The 23,888-nt window shown below is 39.7% G+C and overlaps 1 protein-coding gene across 2 annotated transcripts in view; it reads right to left on the bottom strand.

The window, feature by feature from the left end:
• Positions 1-23,888, bottom strand: part of Grid2 (glutamate ionotropic receptor delta type subunit 2) — a 1,564,629-nt gene that overhangs the window by 760,122 nt on the left and 780,619 nt on the right. For both annotated transcript variants that reach the window (XM_060374191.1, XM_060374189.1), the window contains exon 4: positions 9,711-9,916. In XM_060374191.1, the coding sequence (XP_060230174.1) occupies positions 9,711-9,916 (206 nt within the window). The remainder of the gene's footprint in view (positions 1-9,710; positions 9,917-23,888) is intronic.

Genomic DNA, 23,888 nt, shown 5'->3' with positions numbered 1-23,888 from the left:
TGGGGCTGGTCTAACTGGATGTCTAAGTGTAGAAAAGTGCAAATATATCCATACTTGTCACCCTGCACAAAACTAAAGTACAAGTGGATGAAAGACATCAATATAAAACCAGACATACTAAACCGCTTAGAAGAAAAAGTGGGGAAGAGCCTGGAACTCATTGGCACAGGAAACAACTTCATGAACAGAACACCAACAGCACAGGCTCTAAGATCAAAAATTAATAAATGAGACCTAATGAAACTGAAAAGCTTCTGTAAGGCAAAGGACACTGTCCTCAGAGCAAAACGACAAGACGACTGCCTACATTGGGAAAGGATCTTCACCAACCCTATATCTGACAGAGGGTTAATAACCAGTATATACAAAGAACTCAAGAAGTTAAACAGCAACAAATCAAATAAACCAATGAAAAATGTAATACACAGCTAAACAGAGAATTCTCAATAGAGAAATATCAAATGGCTGAAAAACACTTAAAGAAATGCTCAACATCCTTATTCATCAGGGAAATGCAAATCAAAATGACCCTGAGATTTCACCTTATACCCATCAGAATGGGTAAGATCAAAAACTCAAGTGACAACACATGATGGAGAGGTTGTGTAGAAAAGGAAATCCTCCTCCACTGCTGGTGGGAATGCAAACTTGTACAACCACCCTGGAAAGCAATCTGGCGCTTTCTCAGACAACTAGGAATAGTACTTCCTCAAGATCCAGCTATACTACTCCTAGGTATATATCCAAAAGAGGCTCAAGTACACAAATAAGGACATTTGCTCAAACATGTTTGTAGCAGATTTATTTGTAATAGCCAGAAGCTGGAAACAACCCAGATGCCCCTCAACTGAGGAATGGATACAGAAATTGTGGTACATCCACACAATGGAATATTACTCTGCAATAAAAAAAATCAAAGAATTCATTAAATTTGTAGGTAAATGGTGGGAACTGGAAAAGATAATCCTGAGTGATCTATCCCAGAAGCAAAAAGACACTGAGGTTATACACTCACATGTAATATAGGATACACCTACTAAAATCTATACACCTAAAGAAACTTATCAAGGAGGAGGACTCTGGCTAAATGTTCAAACCCCATACAGCAAGGCAAAGAGGATGAACATCAGAAGAAGAAAACAGGGAACAGTACAGGAGCCTGTTCCAGAGGGCCTCTGAAAGGCTTTGCCCTGCAGGGTATCAATGCAGATGCAGACTTATGGCCAACCTTTGGGCAGAGTGCATGGAATCTTATGAAAGAAGTAGGTAATAACAGGAGCTCCCAAGGAGAGCAACAGAACCAAAAAATCTTGGCACAGGGATCTTTTCTGAGACTGATAATACAACCAAAGACCATTGATGAAGATAATCTAGAACCCTTGCACAGATATAGATCATGGTAGTTCAGTGTCCAAGTGGGTTCCATGGTAATGGGAAGAGGGACTGTCTTTGACATGAAATTATTGGTCTGTTCTTTGATCACCTCCCCATGAGAGGGGAGCAACCTTACCAGGCCACAAAGGAAGACAATGCAGCTACTCCTGATGAGATCTGATAGACTAGAATCAGAAGGAAGGAGAGGAAGACTTGGGGACTTGGGGAGGGGCATGTGTGGAGAAGGGGGAAGGAGGGTGGGATTGGGATGGAAGGTAGGAGGGAGTTATGGGGGGATTCAAAGTGAATAAAGTGTAATTAATTAAAATTAAAATAAAAATTGGAAAGAAAAAAAAATAAAACATTGGTATCCACTATAGCTTTGGAACACCCAAGCTTCCATCGCCACTGGTGACCTCATGCTAAAAGAGCTAAGCTTTAACAGTTTGTAGGAAACATTTTCCACACCCTGGCTTGGCACACTCAGGCCTCACCATAACATGTTCTAGCTGGCTCTGAGAGAAACTAAACCCTTGTTCTCCATCTAGAAGAAGAATTCTTGGCCCCAACCAAAATCCAGGCTTCCACTGAATGGAGAAAGCCAGCTATGCAGTTCGCCAAGAGCAGGGCGTCACTCATCTGCCTCCCCTTGTCTTTGGTGCTTGCTGAACTTAGCTAGTTTTCTGGCCTGGTCCTGTCCTTTCCTTCCCCCACCATTCCTATCATCCTATCCATCCAACCCTTTCAAGCTGCATTTGCTTTTCTATCCATCATGTGCTAAGTCAGTTTTACAACTACTTCTTTTTAATCATTATTATTATAGTATATTTAATTATATAATAATTATATATTATAACATAAAATAATAATAATAATAATAATAATAAGCACTATTATTATTAAGTCAGGGTCTCACTCTGTAGCCCTGGCTAAGCTAAACTCTTTGAGATCTACTTGCCTTTGTCTCTTGTTTACTGGGATTAAAGGCATGTATTACCACACTGGCAAACTGGTCTTTAAAATCTCTTTTATTTATACAAGTTTATGTCTCTACCTAGACATCCTAAAAATTATGAGTGGGAATATCCAACTCAAGAAAGTTAAAAAGAATCATCCTAGTGCCCAATCCTATTAAAATGTCAGAGAGACAGCAACTCTGAAAGGGAAAACAGGCCATTAGGAGAATATTTTGGATAAATGACTAAGAGTGAAGGCAGAGGAAGTGATGCAGCTGGAGAATCTGGAGGCTGATGCTAGGGACTAGACACTCAGAATGAGCAGTGGCTGAGGAAGGAGGACGCCATGCCGTGTGCTGGACAGAGCTCCTCAAACTGACACAAGCAACCTTAGCAGAGGAGAAAAAGCGGTGAACAGTGGAAAAATAAGAAGGTTCCTACCACTCCTGCACATGAATCCTATAAAAGCCTCTGAACACTGACTCTTGTGTAGTGACCCTTTAATTATTGCTTCTAATGGAAACACAGGTCCTCATTCCTCTCAGCTCTGACTCTACACATGTCTATGTAAAGGCACTTTACCTATATATATTGTTAATTTGTCAACACTGAACTCATGGCAAGCAGTATGATTGCTCAAGCTCAAACCCAGCTATTCTGAAGAAGCATTGCAACACTCTGCTCAGGAACACTAGTCCACACCTCAGCACTTGACTCAGAAACACACACATGCACACATGCACAAACATACACGCACATGCACACACATACAGCACACATACACACACCACATAGACCACACACACACACACACACATACACACAATCATCAACAACAAAATAGGCTTATCTCCTTTCACCATATCAAACCAAACAAGAACAACAATCGGTGTAGGAGGAGAGAGATGGCTCAGAGGTTGAACACGTGTCTTGCTCTTGCAGAGAACCCAAGTTCAGTTCTAGGCTCCCAAATCAGGTGGCTCACAACTACCTGTAACTATAGTTTCCAGGGATCAGAAACTCCTGCCCTCTGTGAACAACTGCACCAACATGCACAAACTCACACCGAGACATCATGCACACAGATAACTTTCAAGAGATGGCATAAGTGAGCTTTCCGGGAGTGAGCTAGAACCACCAACACTGGTGTAAAGAGGACATAAAACATGCCACACACACACACCCTTGACAACAGCGCCAGGAACAAGAAAACGTCCCAGTTGTTCAGTCTGACTGCTTGGTACCAGAGTACAGTGAGTCAATGTTGGTGATTTTCTCAGTTACAGAATGGGGGCGGGGAGAGCCATGTGACCAGGGGAGTCGGCCTGGAGCAAGAGTGAGGCGTGTCCAACCCCCAGAATCTCATCTGAGACTGGCAGGAGTAGGACTGATCTCTCACTGACCTGGACATACCTTAAACTCCCTACTTCTGTCACCCTTGAAGTGGTCATGTAGCCTGGTGGCTAGGTCACAGGTTAAACTTCCTCTCTACCCATTCCTCAAAAGTTTAAATAGCCTTTGCTACCCCAATTAAACAAGCTGTTTCACTGAAGCTGTCTCCTTAGAAGGCTGTTTCTCCTTCACTCACCTCTGACCCAGGTTCTGCATTGCACCCAACCATGCAGGTTCAGCCGCATTCTCTCCACTCTAGCTTGGCACACAATGAACCTGGTACAGCCCTAGGAGAGACGTGGATATGGGACAGCAGCAGGACACTTAATATGTTAAATGGCTATTTATAACTAACCAAATTACTCATTTTTAATTTCAAATATTTTTGAAGACTTATTTTTTTTTGTTTTGTATATGTACGCATGTTTGTCTGCATTTACATGTAAGCATCATGTGCATGCCTGGTGCCCAAGAAGCCAAAAGAGGTGTCAAGATCTCCTGTAACTGGAGTTGAGGACAGCTGTGTGCTGGAATCTGAACCTGGGTTCTTTGCAAGAACAGCAAGTGCTGTTAATCACAAAAAAATATTGCTTCCAGCAGGAAAACCAAATAAGCTCTTAAAATATAAATATAATATCTTTTTAAAAATAACAGGAAAAGCTATACAGCACATGCCTGTCTTTAAGAAGGCACTTGAAGATATTCCACAAAGGGAAGAGAGAGACAGAAAAACTGTAATGCAAAGGATTTAGAGCTACAGATCTGAAATGAGTGATGGGAACAAAATAAGAGAGAGAAAGAGAGAGAGAGAGAGAGAGAGAGAGAGAGAGAGAGAGAGAACTTAAGTAAGGAAACGTCCAGTCAAGAATTTGGAGAGGTTCAAGTAAGGACAAGACAACAAGACTGTAGAATTTAAGTAGGCAACAAAGATAAAAGAAAATTAATAATGAAAATGAAAAGCCAGAGGCTGAGTGAGAAAGTAAAAATCTTAAGCTTCTGCTGTGACATAAACATTCATAATGGTAAAGGGGTAAACATATTCATATATTTTTATTTTGTAGCATGAACTTTAGCCAAGACATAAAGAAATGAATTTATGTTTGCAAAGTAGAAGTCATGTACTTCTAATACTCTATATGAGTAAGGGGCTGTGATATTTGGGTTAGAGCGTGGATGGAGAGTCAAACAAACACTTAGGATCCTACACTGGATAACAGTACATGCCTTAGTGATAATGGGACGGAGAAGCATGTTGCAACTCCACTCACAGGTAGTGCAGATGTGGGTGGAGTAAATTAACTAAATCTTCATTTATCATATCATAAAAAATGAAAAAAAAAACTATCCAAAAATGCAATAAAAGTACAAATACAGCTAGCAATAATGTACTATATAACCACTAAAATTGTAAGTGACATTCTACAGATGTCAATGTAATAATATACTGAAAGTGATTAAGAAAAAAGGATAAGGAAATATATATAGTAATCATATGACTGTATCTATTAAAGGGACTGAAAGTTCTTTGTGTGTATCTTTGTGCTGATTCACCTGAAATGCCACAGGAGACAAATCATTTGTATGAAGAGAAGGAATTTTTTTCTGATGATCAGTGGCTGTTTGTTTTCCTTTTAGAGATTTAACACTTTGAAGGATATGAATCCATAGAATACGCTAAAAGTAGAAAAAACTTTAAAACTAAAAATGCTATTCTTTCTGACAGTGATGGTTGAAGTGAGAGATGCAGAAGGCAAGAAACTCATGTTTTCCAATGTGAAAACTCTCAGACAAATGATATCTGTTATCTCCGTCTGTTTCACACACTTGCTTGTGATTTTCTCTACATTGCTGGTCTGAAAAATTGTTGTTCATCTTTCATGGTTCCTGTGCAGACTCTGAAATCAGTGTCTATCTACCCTGGTCTATTCCAAAGTTACTTCTTCTTTCACTCTAACTTTAAAAGAATTTTCCTTAGTCCTAAGACTGCTTCCTCCAATGCATATTGCTCTTTGAATGTACTGTGAATGCAAAGCTTCAGGAAGTGGACTTAGGTGCCTTCAGCAGTGACATATTCAGGTCAGGGTCTTCCCACGGAAATCAGCACACTCCTAGAACTCGTGTAAGAAGAACCCTGGCATGGTGGCCTCTGAGAAGAGCTGTCTGAGAAACAGGCAGCACCAGGCAGCGTGAAGTGCACAGTGAAGTCAGGGGAAGGTGCTATAGCCTGGATTCTTCTTGCCGTTCCTTCACTTGTGCTCAGGTTGACTGTGGAGTAAACTTCTACATAAGGAAGTGTTGGTATAGAAAAAGTATATCTGAGTGGGAATCAACAGAGAATTCTCAAAAAAAAAATCACAAGCATAGATGTTGTATGTTTATGAACAAAGAGAAAACAGTAGATTATTGCAGAAATTGAAAATCACGGGCAAAGGCAGGGAATAAAGTAAGACAAAAACTCAAAATATAAGTGGTATTGAAATTGATTGTCAGCAACAGGGCAAGGTCAAAGAAACTGCTTTAACTAAGTCTGAACAGACTCTGTTGGCAATGTTAGGCTCCTGGTCCTGCATAGCTTTTCTACTAAGAGTCAGAAATTCTGGGCCCTTAGTATATCAATATCCCTTCTTCATTCATTTCTTCTACATCCTCCTATTTACTGGTTGCTGTCAGAAGACTATATAAAAGATTATATCATGATGTATTTTAATGATGCAACATTTTCTGCTTCTGCTATTCATCACATAGTTTAAAATATTCACAATTTTCTTCAGTAAATGTTTCATGTGACTATGCAAAACATGCCAATTCATTTTTCCCCTGACTGTTCACAGAACTGCTCTATTTCCCACAGTTTTTCTTTGGTACAAGGTGTTTCTGCTGCTTAGAATGTCCTTCTGCCCTTTGTCTAGATAACATGACCTGTAATACACAACTCAAAGAACATCTCCTTCAGTACCCTACTAAGAGCTGTCAACACTCTGAATATCCCATTTCAGTGCTGCATAAAGACAGAGAGTGGCTCTCACTTCCCAAGGTGGCAGTGATCCACCACGACTGTATCTTGTTTAATGCTGCTGTTCTCTGTTCTTCCCGTGCACCAAACCAGAGGTTGAAGAAAAGTCCTAGATATGAGTGGCCATCTTCTCATTAGTGTCTAGGGGTGTATCTAGGATACAGTGGACAATAAATCTATGCTTATGAAAAAACAAAAACAAAATGGTACAGTCCAACAGCCTCAGCTTTGACCTTTCTCATGGGCTTCCATGATGCCCTTATTCACACCTTTTCTGGAAACCTCCATTTAGCACACAGACACAAGTGGCACACTGCTTGGTATCAGTCTCAAATCTACTAATTTATGGTTGTGTCCTACTGATACAAGCCTGTGTCTCTTGTCAACTTGAGTTATGCCCATTAATGACATCTATTATGGGGTAAAATGTGTCAGGGCAAGATGAAATCTTTAGGGTGAACCCTAATCCAAAATTTCTGCTGCCCTTCACAAACCGAAGTCAGCACACCCATGTAGGGGGCAATGCCAAGGGACAGGAGGAGAATACAAACATTTCTTCCTAAGACAGGAGGCTTGGCAGTGCTGCAAAGAGCTCTTAGAATGAAGTTGGTCTGCGGGTATGTTGGTTTGGTACAAGTGGACAGTGAGTTAGCACATTTCCAGTGTAGGATGGAATCACATTTGGTTAGTGAACCTCTAGCAAACTAATACTGCCCTACAGTCTCCTGGGACCTTGTTGTAAAATGCTCTCAGTTTTTCATTCCCAGCTACTGGAATTTTGATAATCTGCCAGTAAGTGACTCTCTCAGTTGGCCTTGCATCCCACAACCACCAGAAGATTAGAGGTCCTTATCTCTTCTCTCAGAAGGACAGCTGTTGCTCTCCAAGTCCTCCCACCTACTGGCCCTGCATAGCACACGTCCTGAGAATACTACCCCTTTTCAGTCCATTATTGGCACCGGCCTTTCTTAATATATGCCCAGCTGAAATAAAACCCTATCTCTTTATTCATCTTCATGTCATTTGCAGTTTAAAATGCATGTTTAAGTAGTTGGTGTATGCCAGGCTACTACTTAATAGAAAGGAAGAAAAAGGCAGACATCACTGTGAACGTTTCCTGTTTTTCTGGCCTCCCCACTGTTACCTTTCAGAGGCTCACCACCATATTATCTTACCATGCTCATAATATGTCAAAATCAACATTTTCATTTCATTGATAACCAAAGGAGTCTCAAACATTCACATGCACATAAAACCTGACCATATGGACCTCAAGTAACCTTAATCTCTCTTCCGTTCTATGATTTCTCCTGACGAATTCCTACCCACATTATCAAGTTCAAATTAAGGATGCCTTGTTAATCAAATCTCTGATCACCCCAGACAGAAACACCAGGGATATTTCAACTTTTATTTATTACTGCAGTTTCAGTTTTATGCCTCTGTGTACTCACTGTCAATTTTCTAGAAGACTTTGTACTTTTTAAAGGCTGCAGTTTGCATATAAATTGTCCTCTGATTGAGAGTTAATAAATAGTCCTAAATGCAAAGTTCAGACGTAGAATGATCAAGCTGTGAGGGCTCTTCCGCCTTTGATTAATCCTGTAACGGACCCTTCTTTGGTGGCATTATTGAAAACTGGAAGAAATTTTTCAAGCCTGAGGCTTAATTGCAGGAAATATTTGTTGTTAACTTTTAATACAGATTTTGTTACTCAACTCTGAAGGTCCTAGAGGGACATTTTCTTTGAGGCTATACTTTCTCTCAAGTCTGGTTTCTTGGCTTTCCTGCCTCCTAACTATTATGAGATGAGCAGATTTACATGGCAACCTACTCACAACCATGATGCTCAGCCTTCCCCCAGTCCTAGAGCTCACGGACTTCCAGCTCAGGAACCAGAAGACAAACATACCTGTCTGGCACTAAGATTTTTCCCGAGCTATTTTGTCACAGACAGGAAAGATGATGAAGCAGAGGGTGGACTGTAAGACTGAATACGGTTTTCTGTTGCAGAAAAGTGTAGTTCTTCAGCATGAAATTGTCATTTCATAAACCCCAAATCAAAGTTCTCTGTGTCCTTAAATTGACATGGCAAAATCTATTTTAAAATCCAACTGGTATTAATTGTCCGGTATTCAATTATTTGTACTCTGCCTCAAAATCCTTGCAACAAAGAACACATTTATCTAAATCTGGGTCTTACACAGAATTTAAGGAGTTGATGGAATAAAAGTAGAAAAACGAGGCAAAGAAATTCACCAATTGAAGCCCACAAAGCTAAAAGCAGTGTGTGAAAGTATGTAATGAAATGAGCAATGCTATCATTAAATGAAACTAAACACTTAATTAAGGTAGAAAAGGAAAAGAAAGGGTCTATTGCAAGGCAGTTGCAAACCTTTCAGGGCGCAGGAAGACCATTCGAATCCCTGCACTCACTGGGACTTTTAAGTTAACAAGCTAACATTTTGCAGATGTGGTGTCACCTCATGCTGAGTGGCCATCCCTCGGTAGTTTCCAGTAGTCTCACTTGCTTGCCTTAGTATGGATTCCCAGAGCTGTAAGGCAGAGCTGTGCTGTGTTTTCATTTTGCTTTGACATCAGAGTCTGATTTTTCTAAGGAACAAAATTTTCACTTGCAGTACCAACACCCATGACATAAAAGGATTAGCTGCACACTTGTGACTCTCTTCCTGAACTTGCTAGATCCATCAGATCAACAGCACTTTGAAAACTCATAAGGTTTCTGAAACTTGTCCTGCTCATGTGCCTGAATACATACAAGTACAGACATTCCTAGCCATTAGTTGGGGAATATGGGGTAAATGCGATGAACAAGCAATTCACTCTGCCTCCTCCATTAGTACTAATTAGAGTTGTACAGTTGATCCTCTCTTCTTTTAGTTTTAATATCCTCTGCGGAGTCCATTCCAAAGTATTTGCTTTTTGTACCATGCCCCACTCAGGACAATACTTACCTCACTTATAAAGGATTTGGCTGTAGCAGGGTTCATTATGAGGATGGCTCTCCTAAGAGTATCCCGGTAGCGGTTCAGCTCCTCTATCCTCATGGTGTCAAACAGGGTCGTGATCATTTTATTGATGTTGTTTTCTACTTTTTGAAGAGCAACATCCATTCCCTGCTGGGAGACTTTGTCCAGAAACTCCTGAATCCCACGGATATCTAGGAACATTACAACACAGGAGAGAGAAAAAAAATCTTTTCACTTCTGAGCAGTTTATTGTTTAAGAAGGTATAAATTCCCATATTTATTTATGATTTGGCTTAACTAATGTCCTTCCATGTAAAATTATCCCTATGGGATTTCTTTCTTTCTTCCTTCCTTCCTTTCTTTCTTTCTTTCTTTCTTTCTTTCTTTCTTTCTTTCTTTCTTTCTCTCTCTCTCTCTCTCTCTTTCTCTCCTCCCTCCCTCCTTTCCTCTCTTTCTTTCTTTCTTTCTTTCTTTCTTTCTTTCTTTCTTTCTTTCTTTCTTTCTTTCTTTCTTTCTTTGTGTGTGGGGGTTGTTTTTAGAGACAAGGTTTCTCTGTATAGCCTCTTGTGTCATGGACTTGCTTTGTAGACCAGGTTGCCCTTGAACTCATAGAGATCTGCCTGTCTCTGCCTCCCAGAATGCTGGAATTAAAGGCTTGCACCACCATGCCTGGCTAGAAATTTATTTCTATCCACTTATCATTCTAAAATAATTTAATAGTGGGAGAAGTTGGTACAAATGATAGAAAGGGGTGGAAAACAAGCTCATTTCCAAAAACCAGAGCTACTTTGTTTAGCACTGAAGAAGAAACCAAAACAATCTAGACTAATCCCTTCTGTTAAAAGCTTTGGTATTGGATCTCTGCGTTTTCATGGTGGAAATGAGGTAGATCAATCATCCAGTTTCAGCCTATCTTGTAAATGATTTTACTTTTACCTCTTCACATAGAGAAATGTTACAGTAGCATTGGAGGCCCATTATGGGAAACATCTGGATGAAATGTCTCTACTTCTAGCCTAGGTAGAGACCTAACATCCAAGCTATACAACAGCGTCTCTCGGCTTATAGACCACCCGAAGGAAAGCAGCTTCACCTAATAGCATAGGAAAGAGACGAGTGGAATAACTATCACCTTAATGAGGTAACATAGTTTCCTGTCGAGACCCTGTGTGTAATACAGTCGCTACAGGGCTGCCAGCACTCTGTTCCATCTTTCCAAAATCTGCAGCTTTAGAAGGTATAACTTCATTTTTCTCCCCTTCTGTCTCTTTCTTTTGGATGCTAGACACAGCTGAAGTATACTTTCTCTGTTACTTTGTTTTTTGTTGTTGTTGTTTTCTGTTTTTGTTTTTGTTTTTTTTGATCCCTCCTTCCCTTTTGCCATGTAGCAATTTGAAGAACCTCTATGCATAACACAAAGGCTTTCTCAGCTTCTCCTTTTCATAGTTCTCCTCAGTGCAGACACTGAAATTTACAGCCTTTCTACCCCAGAATTTTTCTTTTAAATTCTAATAACTTTTTCTTTGGACTTCAAAAACAAAATATACCGCTGTGTTTTCACTCCAATTTCTTATATCAAAAAGTCATTCATTTCGTTTATTATAATCTATAACCACAAAATGATTTACTATCATTAAGGTAAAGAAATAACGTTAGATCAATTATTAGAAGAGAAATAACTAAAAATGTGACATTTAAAGAGTGAAATAATTCCACTGATGACAGATAAATTTAAAAACATTTCTCAAAAAGATTAACACTGTCACCAAACCGATATTCATAATATAAATAGAATAATAGGAGATGTTTCTTTCCAAAGGTCTCAAGTTACTCAATATTTACATAAAACAAACTACATTATCAAGTATTTAAATCTGAATACCTAGTAGGAGATAATAACAATAATGATGATAATAATATAATAATAATAATAATTATTATTATTATTATTATTATCTTAGGACTCTGGAAGTGGCATCATATGTATAAAGTAGAGAAATTTTAATCCAGCAACATGGCTGCTCTGGCAAAGGATAACAGCCAAAGACCTTCTAGGTCTATATGATCCAGCTGTAATGCAGACACACTCTGGACTATAGTATGATCTGGCTGGAATTTAGACATGCCATTAGTACACACCTTTAATCCCAAACAATTACAGTAAAGTTAGTTTAAAGAAAGAAGCAGCCATATTTGAAAGTGAAATCTAATTGAGGGGCAGAAAAAAATGATGAATCAGAGAAAGGTCTGACAGAGTGAGTCAGATACAGGATGCTTCTAACTCTCAAGACAACAGGATAAAAAAGACAGGCTATTTTAAAGCAGCACAGGGAAAGAGAGGAGAGGGTTTTGTTGTTTGTTTGTTTTGTTTTGTTCGTTTTTCACCTAGATTATTTTTATTAGGACAGTTTTACAGAGACAGGTGCAGAGAGAACAAGCTAGACACAGGTGAAGACAAAACAAGCCAGAAAATGAGAATGATCCAGAAGATTTAAACATATTGACAGGCCTGAGCATATCCTCTTACCCTGTGGCCTGGAGCTGGGTCAGATGGGAAAGGGAGCTCCTCTTTTCTGAGGAATAGCCCAGGGGGAGAAGAGAGAGAAGGAGGCTGGGACTGGGAGTGGGGGGCGGAAACATGGGGCTACAACCAGTACATAAAGTGAGTAAAAAAATAAATTAATAATTTTAAAAGCTCATGATGTGTAAAACACAATAGCATTATCACTGTTGGAAGAATGCTTTGGATAGCTTATGAAAAAAAGTCAGTAAATAAACACAAGTTAGGACACCTAAGCCTTCCTGCTCTGCATTAAAAAAAAAAAAAAAAAAAGCCAGAATTAGTTTGAGGCCAGGAAGAGCAATTCAGTCAGAAGCCAGTTTGAATTAGTCAGCTTGAGAGGAGTTTTGAGCCAGTACAGCTAAGCTGAACCACTTAGCCAGAGTTCAGAAAGAGCTAGAAATGGTGAGTTAATTCAGAAGTTAGCCTCCAAAAATACAGTTACATTTGACAAATAAAAGATACTTTTACAATAAAGAAAGAAAAAAATGTATTTCAGCATTTTTGAAACTATTCTGCAAAGTTTTGAAGGTGTGGTGGCTTTCAAAATATTTATACATCAAATTCCAATATGAAAAGTTCTAAAAAGTTATCAAAATAAAAGTTGCGGGCTCATGTAATACAGGATAAACATACTAAAATCCATACTCCAAAAGAAGCTAAACAACAAGGAAGACCCTAGGGAAGATGTTCAATCCTCATTCAGAAAGACAAACATGATAGACACTGCAGGAGAAGACAAGAAACAGGACAGGAGCCTACCACAGTCTCTGAAAGACTCTACTGATGAGGTATTGAAGCAGAGGCTGAGACTCAGTCAAACTTTGGGCAGAGTGCAGGGAATCTTATGAAAGAAGGGGGAGATAGAAAGACCTGGAGGGGACAGGAGCTCCACAAGGAGAGCAACAGAACAAAAAAACCTGGGCCCAGCAGTCATTTCTGAGACTGATACTCCAACCAAGTGCCATGTATGGAGATAACTTAGAACTTTATCTGCACAGATGCAGCCCATGGAGCTCAGTGGCCAAGTGGTTTCCTAGTAAGGGGAACAGGGCTGTCTCTGACATGAACTCAGGGGCTGGCTCTCTGATCACCTTCCCCTGTGTGTGCAGCCTTGCCAGGCCACAGAGGAAGACAATGCAGCCAGTTCTGATGAGACCTGATAGGCTAGGGTCAAATAGAGGGGGAGGAGGACCTCCTTTATCAGTGGATTGTGGAGGGGCACAGGGGGAGAAGAGGGAGGGAGGGTGAGATTGGGAGGAGATGAGGGAGGGGGCCACAGCAGGGATACAGAGTGAATAAGTTGTAATAAATAATAATAATAATAATAATAATAATAGAAAAAAGTTCTGGGCTCATTTCATATTTAAATAATGGAAATAAAATATCAAAATAATTATCAATAATTAAACATAAAAGTTAAATATGAACAAATGCCTGAAATGTTACAATTTCTAATCTCCTACCATACTGGATGCTTACAAATGGGATCTAAACTAGTTAATAGGGCTGGAAAGTCCACCAAGCCAATGAAATCTCAGTATACAGAATTTATTTTTGCTAGTTCACAAATCATATCTTTCATTTTATGCTCAGGGCATGAAAAATTTAAAGCTAGAATAATCAGTTAAGAATCAGAAACAAAGGACTTAATACCAATGGACTTTTTATCAAACCTTCTAAATGTGTGTGATTGTACGGATGCTAAATTTGCCTCTCAAGTGGAGTAATTAATGTGAAAACAGTAACAAGCCCTTAGAACAAGAACTAAATAGCTCCTAACAGAGAGATCGTATTTATGCATAATAAAAATTTATATTTGCAAAGTTACAAATTAATTTTTAAAATCTGTGTTTTTATTGATTTCTTTTTAAAACTTCAGGGTAGTAATATGTTCATCTTTGTGATAGCTCTTTCTATGTACATTCTACCTTCCAGTATACATTTCTAATTATATTATGGGCCTGAGCTGTCAGCATTGAAGCAGGTTAAAAGAATAAAAGTCTCAGTGGGCACAGCATAGCAAGAGAGCAGGAATGAAGGCAAAAAAGCCAAGTCTAAAAGTATTTCATAGTTCAACACTGCCAGGCTGAGTGAACAGCATTAAATCTAATGGGTCATGGCAGACACAGGTCTATAAATGATATAAGAGTCTTTCTTGCTTTTCTTTCTTTCTTTCTTTCTTTCTTTCTTTCTTTCTTTCTTTCTTTCTTTCTTTCTTTCTTTCTTTCTTTCTTTCTTGTGGGTTCCCCTCTCTCCACATCCTCTCCAGCATGTGTTGTCACTTGAGTTTTTGATCTTAGCCATTCTGATCAATGTAAGATGAAATCTCAAAGTTGTTTTGATTTGCATTTTTCTGATGACTAAGGATGTTGAGCATTTCTGTGTTTCTCTGTCATTAGCTTTTCCTCTATCAAGAATTCTCTGTTTAGCTCTATTTACCACATTTTAAAATTATTATTATTTTTATATTAGTTATAGTTTATTTACTTTGTATCCCAGCTGTAGCCCCCTCCTTCATTCCCTCTCAACCCCACCCTCTCTCCCTCATCTCCTCCCTACCCCTCTCTAAGTTTACTGATAGGGGAGGTCCTCCTCTCCTTCCATCTGACCCTAGCTTATCAGGTCTCTTCAGGACTGGCTGCAATGTCCTCCTCTGTCTGGGATAAGATGATCAATCTTCACTTTAGGCAAATGGGATGGACATTGGAAATAGGAGAAAACAAGTAACAGGACAGGAGCCTACCACAGTGGGCCTCTGAAAGACTACCTAGCAGTGTATCAAAGCAGATGCTGAGACCCATAATCAAACCTTGAGCAGAGTACAGGGAATCATATGAAAAAAAAAAAAAGGGAGTTAGTATGACCTGGAGAGGAGGACAGGAGCTCCACAAGGACCAAATATATCTGGGCACAAGGGTCTTTTCTGAGACTGTTTCTCCAACCAAGTACTAAGCATGGATATAATATAGGACCTCTGCTCGGACGTAGCCCATGGCAGCTCAGTAACCAAGTGGGTTCCCTAGCAAGAGGAACAGGGACTGTTTCTGACATGAACTCAATGGCTGGCTCTTTGACCTTCCCTTCACTCCCCCCCAGGGAGGAGCAGTCTTGCTAGACCACAGAGGATATCAGAATTATTGATACACAAAGCAGATGTTCTCAAAACTTCTATGTCAATCACAATAACTTGAAAGAATTAAAAATCAAAACCCTGGGCCCATCTCAGAACACAGAACAAAAATTTAAAAACAAAATTTTTATTTTGAATTGTAAGGTTTTATTTTATTTTTTTATTTGAATTAATTAAAGGTTCACATAAATAAAACACAAAACAAAAAAGTACATTGAAAAGGATCTGAGACCTTCCAGAAGATTCATGCTCTAATCTAATTTTAATAGTAAAACATTGGTGCAACTGTTTACTCTTTCACTTGAAAAAAAAAAAGCTTGTTTAAGAAAATATTCAGTGAAATTGTAGATCCGTCATTGTCTAGTAAGAACATAACAGTCTCTACAACAAGGCAGCTAACAAACAAACACAAGACACAAAATATGTTCAGAAGGAACCGACACAGTCAACCACAGCATGGAGACAGGCCGGTATTAGCCAGAAAACACATTTGAGTTCCCTTTGCAAAACTGGACCTTGTCCTGGTCCCCAAAAGGTGAGAAGGCAGTGCTCATGAGAAGAGATGGGAGAAAAGAGGATAGCTTGGGAGTGCAGAAAGGTGCCTTCATAGGAAGAAGCTAGCATTTGGAGAACCCACAGGCCTCCTGGGTGGCTGCTGCCTGAGGCCAAGTAGTCAGGCAAATCTCCCTTCAGGCAGGATTCAGATGTTACAGACAGAGGCTCTTATTTTATTTCTAGTAAAATTTTAATGTCTTGAAAGTTTTAATTAGAAGACAGACTTAAGTGGGAGATAAGCTGTTTATGGAGAAAGAAATGCAGTGTACCCCTGGGTGAGGCTTTGTGGATGATGCAAATTGAGCTTTATGTGACTTATCACATTTTTAAAATGGATATGCCTATTTTTTTAAGTTTTACTTTTGGTCAAAAGATAAGCAGTATCCACACTTTCGCTTTGGTCATAATAGAATTCTTGGCTGCAGAATTTCAGTTGCTGCACCTTAGCTATAGACTTGCAGATACAGACTTACAAAATGTGTGGAAATTTATTCCTAAGATGTAAGTGAATAAATATGTATTGTATAAAAGTCTTCAAAGATCAAATTAGTAAATGTGTGTGTGTAGTGTGGGTGTATGTATATGTGTGAGTGTGAAAGAGAGTAAGGAGGAAAAGCAGGAGGGAGGAGAGAGAATGAATGAATATTTGACTGATAAGGAACTCCTGCTCAGTTCTTCAGGAGGCCACATTGCCTCAAATTTACTGATAGCTAGCCATTGGAAACAGCATTCAAACCAAGGTAGATTTCTGTTATAGAGGAATCAGGCAGTAAGTGTTTTCCTCATTTGAGGATGTTACAGCTGATCATGAGCAGCAACCGGTATATGTGAGCAGAGATGGGTCCCAGTCATGTTATTAGCGGCTGTGTATAAATGATTCATTAAAAGAAAGAGTAGGCCTTTGGGTTTGTTAATTAAACATGAACATAATCAACCATCTCAATTATTCAGCTACAGTATCTTCGTTCTGATTTCGTTAGTCATTGAGCTAAGTTCCAAAAGTTACAGAAATAAAAGCACATGGTTTTGACCTTAAGGAGCTGCCAGACTGATTGCCCCTGTCAGCTGGGGTTATTTATTGATAACAGAATGTTTCCCAGATGCTATTAGTTTTACTTACCAGATAAATACCAACAACAAGTGTTAGACAGCTCATCAACTGAGTTATTAAACATAAGATTATGAGCAAAGGAATTTCCCCTGAGCACCACAAAGGGATTTTCGGTCAGCAGAAGAGAGATCTCTTCTCCCGAGTGCCCACATCCTGAGCCTTGTAATCTGTAGATATGCTAAATTACATTGCAAAGTGATATCGAGCCTGAAGGAGTTACAGAGGTGTGGAACCCAGTGAAATAAAAATAGAAAGATAAACTACATAACTCGGGTAAGTTCAGTATCATCATGAAGACCTAAACTTAGAAGAAGGAAGCAAAGGAAAAGAGAGGAAGATGGAAGGACAGTTTTAGGAAAGGGCAACGTGGATGATTGATCTGAGGAAGATGTAAAGAAAGGTGGCCATCTTTGGAAGCTGCACAAGAAAGGAAGTGGAAATCCATGAGAATTACCAGAATAGAGCATTTCTGGCCCATACCTTGGATTTACCCTGCTAAGATTTGATGCCATGCTTCTGACCCACAAAACTCGACATAATTGGTTTTGAGACTCCAAAGTTGTGATACCCTCTTGTGCCAGCAATAGAAAGCATGATATTTGCAGGCAAATGGTGGGATCTAGAAAAGATTATTCTGAGTAAAGGGTCCTAGAAGGAGAAAGACACACATGGTATATACTCACTCATACAGACCTATAAGATATGATAAACAGAATGAAATCTATACACCTAAAGAAGATGAACAAGAAAGAGGACTTGGGGTAAGATGATCAATCCTCACTTAGAAAGACAAATGGGATGTGCATTGGCTGTAGGAGAAAACAAGTAACAGGACAGGAGCCTACCACAGAGGGCCTCTGAAAGACTCTACCTAGCAGTGTATCAAAGCAGATACTAGGACTCAAAACCAAACCTTCAGCAGAGTGCAGGGAATCATACGAAAGAAGGGGAAGTTAATATGACATGGAAAGGATAGGAGCTCCACAAGGACCAAATATATCAGAGCACAGGGTCTTTTCTGAGACTGACACTCCACCAAGGACCATATATGGATATAACCTAGAACCTCTGCTCCAATGTAGTCCGTGGTAGCTCAGTAACCAATTGGTTTCCCATGGTAAGGGGAACAGGGATCATTTCTGACATGAACTCAATGGCTGGCTCTTTGACCTCCCCACCCCACCCCCCAAGGGAGGAGCAGTCCTGATAGGCCACAGAGAAGGACTTTGCAGCCAGTCCTAAAGATACCTGATAAAACAGGGTCAGATGAAAGGGGAGGAGGTCTCCCCAAGCAGTGGACTTGGAAAGGGGCAGGAAGGAGATGAGGAGGAAGGGTGGGATTGGGAGGGAATGAGGAAGTGGGACATAGCTAGGATACAGACTTAATAAAATGTAACTAATAATAATAATAAAATAAAAATAAATAAATCCAAAAAAGAAATGAATGCAAAATTGTGTTTAAATCTTTTTTAATTTTTTAATCTATTTTTTTATTTATTACAATTTATTCACTTTGTATCCCAGCTGTAGTCCTGTCCCTCATTCCCTCCCAATCCTGCCCTCCTTTCCCGTGCCACTCTCTTAGTCCACTCATAGGGTAGGTCCTCTTCCCCTTCCATCTGACCCTAGCCTACCAGGTCTCATCAGAAGACTTCATTACCTTCCTTTGTGACCTGGTAAGGCTGCTCCCCTCAGGGGGAGGTACTCAAAGAGCCAGCAACTGAGTTCATGTCAGAGACAGCCCCTGTTCCCTTACTAGGGAACCTTCTTGGATACTGAGCTGCCATGGGCTACATCTGTATAGGTGTTCTAGGTCATCTCCATGAATGATCCTTGGTTGGAGTTTCAGTCTCAGAAAAGACCCCTGGGCCCAGATATTTTGGTTCTGTTGATCTCCTTGTCGAGCTCCTAGTCAGCGTGATTCTAATTACTGTCCACTGAACTTAATTTCAGAATCACTTGAGCAAGCTTCTGGGACTTGGTGGCTTTACCCCACTGCTGTGGACTCTGAAACTCTAGCGACTGAGCAAGCCTATGATGGCCCTTGAGAGAATAGCCTAGGAAATAGTTCTTCAGCTTGTGTCACAGGCTGAAAAGAATCATAAAGTCTGCAGATCTTATTTTTCCTAGTAAAGTAGACTACACGTTCTGCCGCGTTTCCTGGTTGTCAGTGCTGAGTCTAACAGACCTGCTCCCCTTAGGGAGATCAGCACCGTTCCCAGGTTAGCAATACTACGCCTAAGGAGGTCGGATTTGATGGTGCCTCTCTCCTCACATTCAGGAATCCACAGCTATCATTTTCATTCTCAGGTGTAAAATAACCTTCCAAGTCACTTCTATCCGACACTGCTATTTTTCTTTTAGGAAACAATACCTTTACGTTGAGAAACACTGCATGTGAGGTCGGAAATCTGGCTTAGGCCACTTGGTTGCTTCTACACAGTTCTGTTCTCTTGGAATCATGTTCATAATTGATGTCTCCTGTTTTCCCCTTTTCTGCTGTCTTCACAGAACAAGATGCCACTTTTTACATATGTAATAACCCTGTCTTCATCCTTCGTTTTCATATCTGTCCAGCTTTCTACATTTTACTTCCCATGATCCTATGCTCCCAGGCTGGTTAGCTTGAGTCCTTGGTTCTTATGAAACAAATGTAATTTATTAAAGCCAAAATGTAAATAAATGGCTTTTCTTGTATACTGAATTTTAATGATGTAGTTTTAGGATTATAAACGTCAGAGGATCTAGTCAGATAAGTGAAACGAAAGGCAGCTACACTCTACACTTAAACTCCACCAGTCAACTACAAATTAAACGAGGAGGAAGAGAGTAAGGAAAAAGAGGAAGAAGCAGAAAAAAGAGAGAAAGCTCTAAATTTTAAAACAGTGTTTAACACATTACATCCACATATGCAAATACCACACACACACACTACTACACGCACATACACGTACACACGCACCTACACACATGTGCACGGGCGCGCGCACGCGCGCACACACACACATGCACACACAGCGTAGTTGTTCTGTTCCTGTCTTTGAATGTTTCCAGTTTACAGACAGAACAAACAGACATTAAAGCCATATTTTAATCTTACAGTTCTTGATGAAAGGCAATGTAACAGAGAAGCCAACGTTTCGAAGCAGTACGAATCTCCATATACAAGCATCCATAGTTTTATATTATTTCACCCAAGTACTGGATTTTCTGATTAAAAAATAGAGTGGCTAAAATATGAAGGCAGTTATTTAAGCTTCAGAATTCAGTGCAACGTATATTTCAGTTATCAATATTTTAGTAACCTCAGTCAAATTTTCTGCCTTTATGTTTATTTTTTCTGTGAAAATTTTAAAAATAGAAAAAGTTCTTTTTCAAAATTAAAAAAAAATGTATTACCTTTGACATCCTTCTCACAGACCCCTCCCTCGTCTCCCTTCTATCCCACCCACCCTCTTCTCCCTCTCTTCCCTCCCCTTCTCCTTAGAAAATGGAAGCCCTGCTCCACCCCCACCATTATTTGCCACATCAAGTTGTATCAGGACTAAGAGTATCCTCTTCCACTGAGGCCCAGTTAGGCAGCCCAGCTAGGGGAAAGTGAACAAAGTCCAGTTCGGAGATAGCCCCCACTCTAATTGCTAGAGGACTATCATGAAAACCAGAAGAAAAAGTTTATAATAGGAATGACAGAGTGACATATCTATCACAGTGGTTCTCAACCTGTGGATTACACCAGAGCTTACCTAAGACCATTGAAAAATACATATATTTACATTATGATTCATAATAGTAGCTTTTCTACTGTTATGAAGTAGCAACAAAAATTTTTATGGTTGGGGGTCACCACAACATGAGGACCTATATTAAAGAATCACAATATTAGGAAGGTTGAGATCCACTGATTAATCAATTGTCTGTCTGTCTGTCTGTCTATCTATCATCTATCTGTAATCTATCTACCTCTGTCTGTCTGTTTATATCTATTTGTTATCTATCTACCCATCTGTAATTTTTCCTTCAATCAAACATTATAAGAAAAGCCAAGTATTGCAGCACATTCCTGCAGTCCCGGAACACGGAGGATGAGGAACAGGAGGATGAGGAACAGGAGGATGAGGAACAGGAGGATGAGGAACAGGAGGATGAGGAACAGGAGGATGAGGAACAGGAGGATGAGGAACAGGAGGATGAGGAACAGGAGGATGAGGAACAGGAGGATGAGGAACAGGAGGATGAGGAACAGGAGGATGAGGAACAGGAGGATGAGGAACAGGAGGATGAGGAACAGGAGGATGAGGAACAGGAGGATGAGGAACAGGAGGATGAGGAACAGGAGGATGAGGAACAGGAGGATGAGGAACAGGAGGATGAGGAACAGGAGGATGAGGAACAGGAGGATGAGGAACAGGAGGATGAGGAACAGGAGGATGAGGAACAGGAGGATGAGGAACAGGAGGATGAGGAACAGGAGGATGAGGAACAGGAGGATGAGGAACAGGAGGATGAGGAACAGGAGGATGAGGAACAGGAGGATGAGGAACAGGAGGATGAGGAACAGGAGGATGAGGAACAGGAGGATGAGGAACAGGAGGATGAGGAACAGGAGGATGAGGAACAGGAGGATGAGGAACAGGAGGATGAGGAACAGGAGGATGAGGAACAGGAGGATGAGGAACAGGAGGATGAGGAACAGGAGGATGAGGAACAGGAGGATGAGGAACAGGAGGATGAGGAACAGGAGGATGAGGAACAGGAGGATGAGGAACAGGAGGATGAGGAACAGGAGGATGAGGAACAGGAGGATGAGGAACAGGAGGATGAGGAACAGGAGGATGAGGAACAGGAGGATGAGGAACAGGAGGATGAGGAACAGGAGGATGAGGAACAGGAGGATGAGGAACAGGAGGATGAGGAACAGGAGGATGAGGAACAGGAGGATGAGGAACAGGAGGATGAGGAACAGGAGGATGAGGAACAGGAGGATGAGGAACAGGAGGATGAGGAACAGGAGGATGAGGAACAGGCTTTCAGTTTCAATGCTGGCCTGTGCAAGTTAGCCAGAAACTGACCACCACAAACAAGACAGAAAGGCATAAAAAACCAACCAACCAAACAAACAAATAAACAAACAAATAAATCAACACATGCAAAATCATCTTCAGAACAATATTTCATGAGCAATACTTTAATTTTTGTGACCCCCTAATTATGTTTGCTGTTTAGACCATCTTCCCTTGTTATCCCCTAAGATCTAATGGATAACTGGAGGCGATTGATTTATTCTATCAAATCTTGTAAAATGATGACATTAGTATCCCTAATGTAGAAGTAATCTTAATTGTCCCACCAAAATTATCGTTATTAAAGTAGACTAGTCTAATTAAATCCAGAATTTAATGTTAATTTATGTTCATAAAGAAACCCTAAGAAGAAACTAGAAATATGAGAAAATAGAACACTGTATTTAAGTTAAATATGTGATCCATTTGGTGGAACCTGTGCCAACCACCTATGTCAAATTAGATCAATTTCTTAATAGTCGTGGTTTATTGTATGCGAATCGCGCTAAAAAGTACTTCAAGGAAATTGATGAGAAAATCGAAGCAGTTGCTCTCTTTCTAGGAATTGGGATCTATGGCATCTGATGATAACACCAAACCTATTACTGACTGAAAAATATTGCAGTATTGTTCTTTTTAAAAATTTATTTACTTATTACAATTTATTTACTTTGTATCCCTGCTTTAGCCCCCTCCAGTAGCAGTATTGTTCTTTTTCAATGCAAATTGACAATTTAGCTAAACATAGTGGCTTTCTGTGAACAAAATAACAATCTGTAGTCAATTTGTAGTCAAACATCACCTTTAAAGTATTGAATAATAATAGAAAAAAGCTTTGTGTAAAGTTTCATTTTTAATTTTCTTCTATTCATCTTTTCCTCCTTTGAGTAGGCTAAGATAGTTAATCATTCTGATCACTTACTGCATTGAAGACCTCAATTTGAGCACGGAGGCTTCAGCATGGGACTGGCTAAGCATGGCATTTCTGAAATTATGACGGCATGCCAAGCTTAAAAATTAAAACGTAGGACCTTGTGACTTTTTTCTCCCGCTTTCTCATTTTACAAATTGGAACACTGCTTAGTGCTGAAGAGATGAGATAAATCACAAACCAGAACAGAATTTTTCCAATATTTGGATAGCAGTGTGCGCTCTCTGTGTCTACTTCCTGAGGAAAAAACAAGGCTTTTAACCATCAAGCAATTTTAAAAGTTTTGTTTTAAAGGAACTTAAAAAAAAATCATTGGAGTAATGTTCTTTTTGGCATTTTTAGATTATTTTATTTTATACTTAAAAAGTAAAGATAAGGAAATGCTGTGCTGGGCTTTGACACAAGACAGAATGACAATTATGATCTAGCACTGAGAGTTTACATTTGACAAGAGCTTGTCATTTGCGCATAAGCTTGCTATCTTTTACCATGGAAACCATCTTTAGAGTAAAGCTGAGAAATGTTTTTATATCACAAGCATTGATGTGCAAATCCTGAAGAGGAGAACCCACTGTTTTTACCCCTTTGACATAATATATACTAATGCAAATGAAATGGTTCAATAAACTGCTTGGATTAATTACATGTTTTATGATGCAGACTGGAGTCAAGGAGAGAACTGAAGGCTGGAAAGTAACCAGTGACTAATAAACAGCTTTCAGGCTGTAGGGAGAGAATGTCAGGATTATTATAGCTATCAGACATGAAAGCATCCTTGGGGCAATTATAAAGATTTGCAATCAGTTAAGAGGA

Source organism: Meriones unguiculatus, chromosome 21 (genome assembly GCF_030254825.1).
Source record: "Meriones unguiculatus strain TT.TT164.6M chromosome 21, Bangor_MerUng_6.1, whole genome shotgun sequence".
In the NCBI taxonomy this organism is placed as follows: Eukaryota; Metazoa; Chordata; class Mammalia; order Rodentia; family Muridae; genus Meriones; species Meriones unguiculatus.
The sequence above is the reverse complement of the archived record's forward strand: the minus strand, read 5'-3'. Positions and strand labels throughout refer to the sequence as shown.